General features: G+C 37.4%; 1 protein-coding gene across 2 annotated transcripts; it reads left to right on the forward strand.

The window, feature by feature from the left end:
* The first annotated feature begins 520 nt into the window (after window positions 1–520).
* Window positions 521–10,157, forward strand: LOC101161114 (glutathione hydrolase 5 proenzyme). Of its 2 annotated transcripts, none has more exons than XM_011492863.3 (12): window positions 521–830; window positions 1,003–1,133; window positions 1,210–1,323; window positions 4,430–4,619; window positions 4,696–4,856; window positions 4,954–5,100; window positions 5,230–5,360; window positions 8,232–8,416; window positions 9,008–9,099; window positions 9,322–9,428; window positions 9,593–9,703; window positions 9,779–10,157. In XM_011492863.3, exons 1-12 carry the CDS (start codon window positions 673–675, stop codon window positions 9,923–9,925), a joined length of 1,674 nt encoding a protein of 557 aa, XP_011491165.1. In that variant the 5' UTR covers window positions 521–672; the 3' UTR covers window positions 9,926–10,157. The 2 variants fall into 2 exon arrangements, with proteins under 2 accessions (XP_011491165.1, XP_004084636.1); XM_004084588.4 differs by having other exon boundaries at window positions 523–830; window positions 1,234–1,323.
* The last annotated feature ends 393 nt before the right edge of the window (window positions 10,158–10,550 follow it).

Below are 10,550 nucleotides of genomic sequence, written 5' to 3' on the forward strand. Positions count from 1 at the left end.
ACATAACGCTAAAAACGATCTCACCTTTTTCACCAACGCTTATTTCTGTCTTTAACTTCACAACTCTTGAGTCAATTAGTGACCCTTTAGGAATGAATCCTGTTTTCTTGACAAACAATCCCTCTTCCCTCTCAGGTCTAGCAGCAAACACTTATCACCACATCTGTTTGCTTCTTCAATGTTTCATCAACAAATATTTAACCATAATGTTTAACCAGCTTGTTTTCTGTCTTTCAAACTAGACATCTCATTTTCAGGTTGATTTCTTTCAGTTTTATGGATATCAAATATATTTTATGACCCACATTGTACATACTTAACCCTGGAATTAGTCTGAAAATAAAGTTAACAGTATAAAAAATATGACTTGTGTTTTACACATCTTTGATTTCTTATCATTGCATTTCCAATTGCGTTTGCACTCCACTGCATTTTGTGTGACACGGACGTCATGCAGCTCTTCCTTTAACCCTCTAACTGCCTGCTCAAACAATACACATCAAGAGCTCATATCTGGTTTCTTAAGTTTATTGGAAGAAACTGAGCAAGAAGCCACATCCTGTTCATCTGCGGTGCTATAACCCCTGAAGTGTTGTCTCCTGTCTCATTCTGTGGCACTCCTCTTCAGAATTGCTGTGCACGGAAGTCTGCAGATTGCGTTTAGTTGGAGCCATGGCGCGGTCTAAAGCAAAAGTTTATCTCTGTTGCGCGCTGATTCTGATCAGCTTTATCTCCGTGATTGTGTGTATAGCTGTGTTTACGAGACCCAGGTGTCCTTTCTCTAAAGCAGCAGTAGCCACAGACTCAGAGATATGCTCGGGAATTGGAAGGTAGGTGCACTCTCGCCCACATGTTTGCATTTGCTTGTGCCGTTTATAACGCAAATCTGTCAGAGTTTGAGTCTCTGGAGCCATTTTCATTAATATTTCTGCATATCACAGAAAAATCACAAGTGTAGCACTAATAATAAGTGACAGTTTGCTCTTGCGTGAATTGTTTCAGGGCCATACTTAAAGAAAAAGGGGGCTCTGCAGTAGATGCTGCTATTGCCGCGCTGCTGTGCACTTTTGTGGCAAATCCGCACAGTGCGGGGATTGGAGGGGGCACCATATTCACAGTGATGGACAGCTCTGGTAGCAGACATTCACATTTGCTCAGTTTTCTTCATTTTCTCTTTTGTCATAATGTTCGACACACATAGAATTGAAGTTATTGTGTTTGACATTTTTAAAGGTGATGTCAGAATCATCAACTCCAGAGAGGCATCGCCTACAAAAGTGAAATCTGACTTGCTGAAGTCCTGTCCTGAGGAGAGCATGACAGGTAGTCTGGCCGAAAAATGCATGTTTTCCTGTAAATGTCCCATCCTGTCTGTTTTTCTTGTTCTCTGTTAGTCAGAATTCTGGAGGGAAAACAAGTCAGAATATTTTTATGCACAATTTTTCTTTCTTTCTCTGAGGCTCTAATCTTCTTCCGTAGAGTTGGATATTGGATATCTGGCAGATATTCGCACTATTCAGTTTTAGGGACTGTCAACAAATTTTTTAAGCGTTTTTCTTCAATAACTTTTGAATTATTGGACCAATTACGCCAAATCACTCTAGAATAGTAAAACTGATTAACCACTACTGGTTAGTTTAGATTAGCTTTTAAGATTTTTTCTATTTTTTTGTGTAAACTTTAGCATTTTTCTTCAATGCCTTTTTAGGTACAGGACCCAATCGGCCCAAATCACTCTAAAATAGTAAAACTGATTAAGTACCATCAGGATCTACCATTTCTATTAGCTTTTAAGTCTCATGAAGATTTTGAGGCTTCTTTTAATTTTAGTTAACCGGTACTTTTAGTGTAAGTTTTCGCGTTTTTCTTCGCTTATTCTTCTGTTCCGGATTCCTTTTTTAGAAATTACAAAAATTAGAAAAAGACTTAAAAGCTAATCTAAACTGCTGTCCCCGATAATATTTAATCAGTTTTACTGTTCTAGAGGTAAAGCTGTAAAAATAAAGTTTTACATTTTTGATGGATTATTGTTTTTTACTCTTAATCTAATAGTGTTTTCACGGAGCTTGCAAATTGTTGACGGTCCCTTGGCACCCATCCCGCTGCTGTTTCTGCATTTACAGCTGTAAGAAAACAATCCTCATTAAAAGGCAGAAAAAAATGATCTTTTTTCTTTCAAAATGCTTTTGTAGTTCTCTCTCTCTGTGTTAATACAAAATCATTCATATATGTGGTGTCACATTAGAACGTTTATCAGAAGACTTATTGAGTCTGGAAGCTCAAATCTGCGAAAATCTTCCTAACTTTACCGAGTCTTGTTGGTAAAGAAGCCCATTAAAGTCCTGCAATCTGATTGGTTGACCCCGCCCCCATTCCATTACCAGTTATAGATCAGTTTTGACACATAAATCTAGCAAGGAATGTATCAAAAGTCCAAGCGCAGTTGTAATGTGCTCGTGATTCACGGCAGCAGTTTTGAGCAGTTGTAATTATCTACAAGCTCGTCCATATTGGAACATTATTACCTTCATAAAATTGATCCCAAATGTAACATTTTTGTTTGTATTGTTTTGCTGGTCTTACATCTTACACTTTTCCCACTTTAGCTATTTATGTCTATAACCAAGAGGATTTTGAATGTGTTGTCTTTTGTTGTTGTTGGTAAAGCAATTTGTTGACAGTCCCTAAATCTAAACACAAAAGTCTACCGACACCTCTAGCTGGCACAATGTGCTTGACTGGCTCTTCTTTCAGCTCGAGTGCCACATTGTTCCCGGAGCGAATGTCTGCTGAATGTCCAATATCCCACTAACTTCACCTCTGTAGAATTCACAGATGTGCAGAAAAAAATGATTGATGTCTTATCATGACACATTTGGCAGTTACAATTTACCCTGACATGGGGTTCGCTACCTTCTACCGAAATACTGGTGCCTACAAACAAAATTCTGGTGTCCAAAGTAAGCTGACCTTTTGACCTCACATAGTGACTGGAGAATCATCTCTTTTCTCCAGAGATCTCCAACCTTCAATACTAAAAGAACCTTTCTGTTCTAAACCCAGGAGACACTGTTTTGAATTCCTGTTATAATTACAAATAAATAAAACAAGAATTATTAACCCAATAATGAACTGACTTATTGCTTTGTTAAATATATTGATTGATTGATTGATTGATTGATTGGATTTATTTAAGTGTCATGCACTAATGTGCCCAGCCCACACGGGCTTATATGACACTGAAAGACAAAATACATAAAGATACATGCCCATCACAAAAATCCAATAACCCCCCTAATCAGAGTCTAACAGAATACAAAGTGTCCATTCTTATTGGCCATGCCTTTGACACAAAATTTGCCAAACACAAAATTTCATTTTCAAAAAGCCAACGTAAGATTTTATCTTCAGATAGGCAAAACAAATGAGGACATTTCTTTTCTATTACCTCATACATACAAAGTCTCTGTTTTTCGTACAAAGGACAATAAAACAAAATAATATATGTTAAACTATGCCATTAAAAAAATATATAAAATTTATTTTTACTTTTGACAAAAGTGCATACAACGTCCTTTTAGACACAAGACTTTGTGCTACATCCTGCTCCAGCGTCATTCCACTCTAATGAAACATTTAAACAATACACGCAAAACAAATTAAAGAAAAGAAACTTTTGGTTGTTTTATATAGTCTACTTATATACTTATATACAATTGTCTTTTTTTCTTGTACTGCTGTCAACCTTAATGTGACTTTATTGGCTTATGATCCAATAGAATTATGTGCAAATATATATGTTCAGTACCTCTCCCTCTAGACAGCAGCTAAATAATGTTGTGTATCATAAACCTATTCGGAAAAAAAAACATAGTTTACAGAAACTTTTTTGATTGAGAGTACAGTCAGCAGCAGTTTAAAAACCTTAACCGGTTTTTTTTACTGTTACAAGAGCATCAGCCTTAAACTTAATAAATCTAATTAAAATGACACTGATACCTAATCACCAGTATTTTTTAGGATGATTAATTTTGTTTTACTTCAGTAAGAGTAAGATATAAAAAGATAAAACAAAGTTTCACACTATAGTATGTTGCTACTTCATACAATACAAACATCTACTCCTATGTTTAAACTAAATTCTGTGCGTTAAAAAAACGAGGGTTAAATATAAAGTAAAGCTAAATCTCAAGCAAAGCAAATCATGTAAATTATTCATACTATTCAAATGTACTCAGACTATTTAGTTTGGTTCTTACATGTTTGTTGACATTTGGTTTCTTTCCATATATAAAACATGTGTATGAAGTGTTATGGTCAATTGTCAGAGGACCTCACCTTATTTTAGACTATAAGAGGTTTCTGAAGTGAATTGAGGAAATGTGTCATGAGCTAAAAATAATCTTTGTCCGTATTTCCATTTATTTAGATGTGAAATGGATTGGAGTTCCAGGAGAAATTCGTGGATATGAAGCGGCTCACAAGCTGTATGGAAAGTTGCCCTGGGCAGATCTCTTTCAGCCCGCCATCAAGCTGGCAAGAGAGGGAATTCCCATCTCTGATTTCCTCCATTCACACATTGAGAATATCCCAAATTCAAATGAGACCCAGTCTTTACGGTATTGATAAAAGAATAGCAAGATGTGAAAAAAAATGTGAAAACAGCATTGTAAATTGATCTTTTCTGCTTTGAAGAAAATTATTTACAGACAACAACAATAACTTTCTTAAAGCTGGAGACTTTGTCAAGTTTGAGAAACTGGCCGACACTCTGGAGATGATTGCAAACCAAGGACCAGATGTCTTCTATACTGGAAAAATAGCAGAAGATTTAGTCCAGGATGTGAAGGCAGCAGGTACCGTTAGACAGTTTTCAGAGATTTATGCAGCCATTAATGGGTTTGCCTTTGCTTTTGCTGAGCCGACAGCATTTGTTTCATGGGCTTTGCTCAGGAGGAACACTTGAGCTGCAGGACCTGGCATCATACAAGGCTACCTTGACTGACGCATGGAATGTGTCTATGGGGGAGTATCGGATGTACTTCCCCCCACCGCCTGCAGCAGGAAGCCTCCTCACCCTCATCCTCAACATCATGAGAGGTTCCCAGTGGCAGAGCTGCCGTTTCTCAGACGTGGAGCAAAATTATGAAGCTTCGTTTAAGGAATAGCCTCAACTGATGAGTGTTTTCAAGTATTTATACTTCTTTGTGTGTGTGTGTTTGTTTGTAGGATTCCCGTTAAATCCAGACAGTCTGACTGGGAAAGAAAAGACACTGTTTTATCATCGTTACATTGAATCTTTCAAGTTTGCAAATGGACTCAAGAAATACATTCGAGATCCAAGGTTCACCTCAGAAAAGGTAAGTTCTGCTAAACTCTTCTAAAGTATTTTGTTATCAGCCACATGATTTTAGTGAAATTTGTTTATTTTTAAAAAAGAAAAGGCGATATTATCATAGAATTTTAACAATTTCAGTTTCCATGACTTTCTTGTGGCTATAAATATTTTTCTGCTCTATCTACAGCACATTTCTTTCACATAGATGCATTCTTTGAGACATTTTATTTCATATTAAAATTTATTATTGAGCCTAATTGTCAGTTTCTTTGTAGACTCACACACTTTAATTTACTTTCTGTGGTCTAAGTGTTTCTGTTGATGTTCCAGAAGCAACCTTATTTTTGTAATGGAAGGCAACACGGTTGCTCTCTAAAGCTGGAGAACTTAAATGGGAAGCCGGCTGAGTGATCTATAGATGCCAGTAACCTTTGCCTGACAGCATGGGTCTCTTATTTGATGGACCAGTAAATGGGTTTTGAAACGAATTCTAAAAGTTGTTTGCAGAGGATTTACAGTCTGGCAGTTGTGTTTTACAATACATGTGTTTTTGCTCTGTAACTTCCTTGTCTTGCTTAGTTTGTTGGGTTATTGTTTTTTGGCCCAATCCATATAAAAACTGCTAAAAACTGCTTGGAATAGAACAGTGTTAGGTAGGGGGGGTTGATGAAGGACCCAAAATTCAGAGACAAGGAGGAAGGTGGTTCCAAGTATATATAATGTTTTAACACTCAAACAAAAAGCACTGAGCAGGGTGAACCAAAAAAAAAAAAAAACCCCTGTCAGACAAACCAGGAGGACAGAGAATGGACAAGCACAGAGGAAGGCAGAGACAAGACTTATATACAAACAGGACTGACGAGACACAGGTGAAAACGATCAGGAGAGATTGGGACCAGGGAAGTAAAACTCAAAAAAAAAAGACAAGCAGGAAATTTTCAAAATAAAAAAGGAAGCAGAACTCTAATCATGATCGAAACAAAACAGGAAAAAAACTAAAGCAAAAAAGAACCCTAATCATAACAGAGGAGCATTCTGTAGGAGCCGACTAACGTATCCTCTTTATTTGTTGTTTTTATTTTAACCTTTTTTTAAGGTTGTGACCCAGAATATTTCAGTCTGATGATTGTAATTCGTGCCATGTTGCCCCTCACAGTGTCTGCTATATTGGTGTGCTTTACTGCGTGCCTTGCAACAAGTTTTAAACATGTCTGTATCATGTGATCTTCCAAGTGGTGTCCCATTTCATTCTTGGCAGACCTGTGTTACAGTGATGAAAAACCACATAGCATAATGGCAAACGTGAACTTCTTTGCCCCATTTGCACATTTCTACCACAAGTTAGACACGCCTGGATTCTTTATGATTCTGGCCATTTTATTTACCTGCACTGTTTTCTGGACTCTAATTTATATATATATTGCTATATTGCTGTATAATGTATTTCAAAGGTGTTTCAGGGATTTACTGATGGAGAAGGTGTACATTTGGTGTAAGCTAGGCGGTTTCTGACAGAATAGTTGGAAGGAAAAGGCGGCTGTGACGACTAAAGAGAGTAAACCTGCTAGTTTTATTGGTTACTTTAACCTTTAAAGTGTTTCAAAATAACATTTAACATTTTTACAATATTTACCGTAGAATTCTCACGGTACAATGCTCTAAAGATTTCTTTAAGCATCTCTTCATCATTTCTTCAAAATGTTTTACTTAAACATTTTGAGTGAAATGTGCATTTTTATTTTAAATTGTAACTGAATCATTATCTTACTCAATTTAAAATAATTTCAATAGTTGAATTAACTGTCTTGGATAAGATACACTTATCAGCCAGTCAGATTTTCATAAACATCACTCTGCAGAAACAGCCCTGCTGAAAATATCCAGTGACATTGTGATGTCTCCTGATTCTGGCAAATATACTGTTCTAGTTTTACTAGATCTTTCACCAGCTTTTGACAGATTTTCCCCTTAATTATCTGTTCAGAGTTTAAGTGTCACGGCTATAGCCACATAATGTCCAAGTTAGCAAGCTTAATGTGCGGTGTTCCTCAGGGCTTTGTTCTGGGTCATGTTCTGTTTCTGATACGTATGAGCCCCCTGGGGAAGATCATCCAGGAGTCCAGCGATGTCTCCTACCACTTCTCTAATGATGATTTCCAGCTATATTGCGTTTTAATCCTTGCGCTATCTTAGATGACCCCACCTTTATCCACCTTTATCCACCTTTGTCATGGTAGGGAGAACACGTCAATGTAAGGGTGGGGTCATCTAAGATAGCACAAGGGTTAATTATGATTGTGCCGTTTTTAACCAAACAAAAAAAAAGTTTGTTGTTTTATAAGACATAGTTTCTGCAGAGCTGCAGTATTTCATTAAAAATTTGCCTCGGAGTTGTGGGGAACTGAGCAACCCCGCCCCCCTTACCATCACTGATAACTGAGCTATCTATTTACAAACAGTGCAAAACATTTTACTTCTACAATCTATCGTTCCAGATGAATTTAGCTGGGGATTGATACACTTGTTGAATTACACACAAACACAACAAAAATGACAAGCAATATTGGAGCCATCCAGCCGTGCAGTTTTCTAGCTTGGACGAAGAAAAAGAAAAGGTTCATGAATCTGTTTGTCTACAAGTGGATGCATCAGAATGGACCGGCGCGCAGAGTTGTGGCCCGCCTAGTGTATTTTCTACGTCACAAATACGATCTTTCTTCTTTTCATCTGCTTCCGATTCACAACAGTTTGAACAAAGAAATACTCAGAAATGCAATTTTAATCGAAATTTTCTTTATAAATGTCTTCCATCATCAGAAAAACCATCACCAAAAACATGATTTCATTGGAGTGGGTCTTTAAATATTCCTGTTTGTTTCTATATTTCTCACAGAGGGCGAAGGAATTCACAGAAGAAAGCTTTGCCAACTACATACGAAGCTTTATAACAGATGACAAGACGCATGAGCTCCAGTTTTACAACGTTACCCCACACCTGGACAGCACTGGCACCACGCATGTGTCGGTGCTACATGAAGACGGATCTGCCGTTGCTGTCACCAGCACCATAAACTACATGTCGGTGACCCAAAAGATCTGCTTCACAATTGAGAGCTCAATATTTTATCCCCTAAAGGTTCAGAGCACTGTCTAGTGGGTCTAGATGACCCAACTCCCAACGTTAACCCTTGTGCTATCCTAGGCATGTTAACATTAGGAGTTGGGTCTTCTAGACCCGTGTTTTTCAACCTTTTTTAAGCCACGGCACACTTTAACATTGGGAGTTGGGTCATCTAGACCCACTAGACTAGACATTGCTGTGAACCTTTTAACTTCAATGATTTGTGATCTTCACTGGTGTCCATGGATTATATGAAATCTTTCCACCTTTATCCACCTTTGTCATGGTAGGAAGAACACGTCAATGTAAGGGTGGGGTCATCTGAGATAGCACAAGGGTTACATGACCAGCATTTTGTAAGAACAAAAAAAACAATACCAATGAATGACAGATGAAAAAAAATGAATAGTTGTGTTTGTACGAGAATGAAAAGATTGAAGAGGTTCAAAAGATTATGTAAACAACACTAAACAAAACTATTTTATAACAGCACGGTTAGTGAAAAATTACTTAATGTTGACCCCCTTTTTTGTTTTTTCTTCTCAAAGTTTTGGGTCCAGGGTTGTGTCTCCAAGAACAGGCATCATCCTGAATAATGAGCTGAGAGACTTTTGCGGGAGAGCAGACAGCATCTTACCTGGTAATCTGACCAGCATCACTTCATTTTCATCTTAGCTTCTATAAGAAAAACTAGAATGCAGTTATTTTAAATACTTGATTGTACTAACACAGCTTTGTTTTTTGATTATCTCACTGTCCAACTGAAAAAGAGCAGGACGGAAAGAAGCAACTTTTTAACATTTCAACTCTTCTTATAACTGACCTTGTAACATATAATTGCAACTAGAAGTTCTGTTGACAGGGGAGCGTCCCCCCTCATCCATGTCCCCCGTTGTGCTGAAGTCTAAATCAAGGACACTTACGATTGGAGGATCTGGTGGGGGCAGGATTACGACTGCAATGGCATCGGTATGTGTCTATAGAGGTCACGCTTGATGCAGAAAAGATTTTTAACTTACAATTCTAATAACAAAACTGTCTTTATATCTATATTTTTTTAGATGTTGATCATCAGATTTAAATCAAAACAACCGTTTTTTTAGATAAGGAAAACCAATGTTTTTGTTTTCAAGGCTCTCATTAACCACCTATGGTTAGGAAAAAGTCTTAAGGACGCCATTTATACTTCTATTGCTGTTGTGGACTCTGAAAATGCAGTGGATTTTGAACGTGACTTTGACAAGGTAAAAAGCATTTATTGTTAAAACAACGTTACGCCTTTGCTCCATCTGAATTATTTTCTTCTTTTTGCTCCTCAGGATGTGATTGAGGGTCTTAAAGCACTGGGACACAACCATACAACGCTCCGAAAATTTTACAACAGTGTTAACGCTGTGGAGAAAAAGGACGGCTGCATCTTTGCTGTGTCTGATTTCAGAAAAAAGGGAAAGCCAGATGGTTACTGAGCTCACATGTGATGAATGTCATTGTTAGGAATGATTAGAAACAGAATAGTTAGACACTCCCTTTTGCATTTTATTAAACTAACTTTTACCTTTTATTCCATTAATGGCTTAACCTCGATTTACTATGTATTATCTCAAAATTATATTACACTCCAGACAGAGCACAACCAAGACTATTGTCTCGCAACATTCCTTTAACATCCTCCCTTTTTCATCTTTGTGTGTTCTGGTGTATGCGTTCTGGCAAATGTCTGCAAGAGATCTGACACTTTAGGTGCTCTGACCTTCGAGCATCTAGCCTGCAACAGTCTGTGGGTGTGTTTTTCACACCATGATCCATCGAATGAGGTTTTGAATATGCAAATGCAAGGTATATATGCCAGGCCTTTTGCTGAACCTCTTTGTTCGGACTTTGAATGCATCTTGTTCATCTGTCGGTAACCCTGCGTACAAATCTGTGCTGTTTTGTGCGGAGTAAATCTTCACTGAAGCTAAGTAACTGTCTCTGAGTCTTATTCATTATTTCTGTGTGTTGGAAACTGAAAAGGGAAACGAACCAACCTAATAATATTTTTATTAATACAGTCCTTTCTAGAAAATCCAGTTTCCTCACAGTCATTAAAAG

Source organism: Oryzias latipes, chromosome 18 (assembly GCF_002234675.1).
Source record: "Oryzias latipes chromosome 18, ASM223467v1".
Taxonomy (NCBI): Eukaryota; Metazoa; Chordata; class Actinopteri; order Beloniformes; family Adrianichthyidae; genus Oryzias; species Oryzias latipes.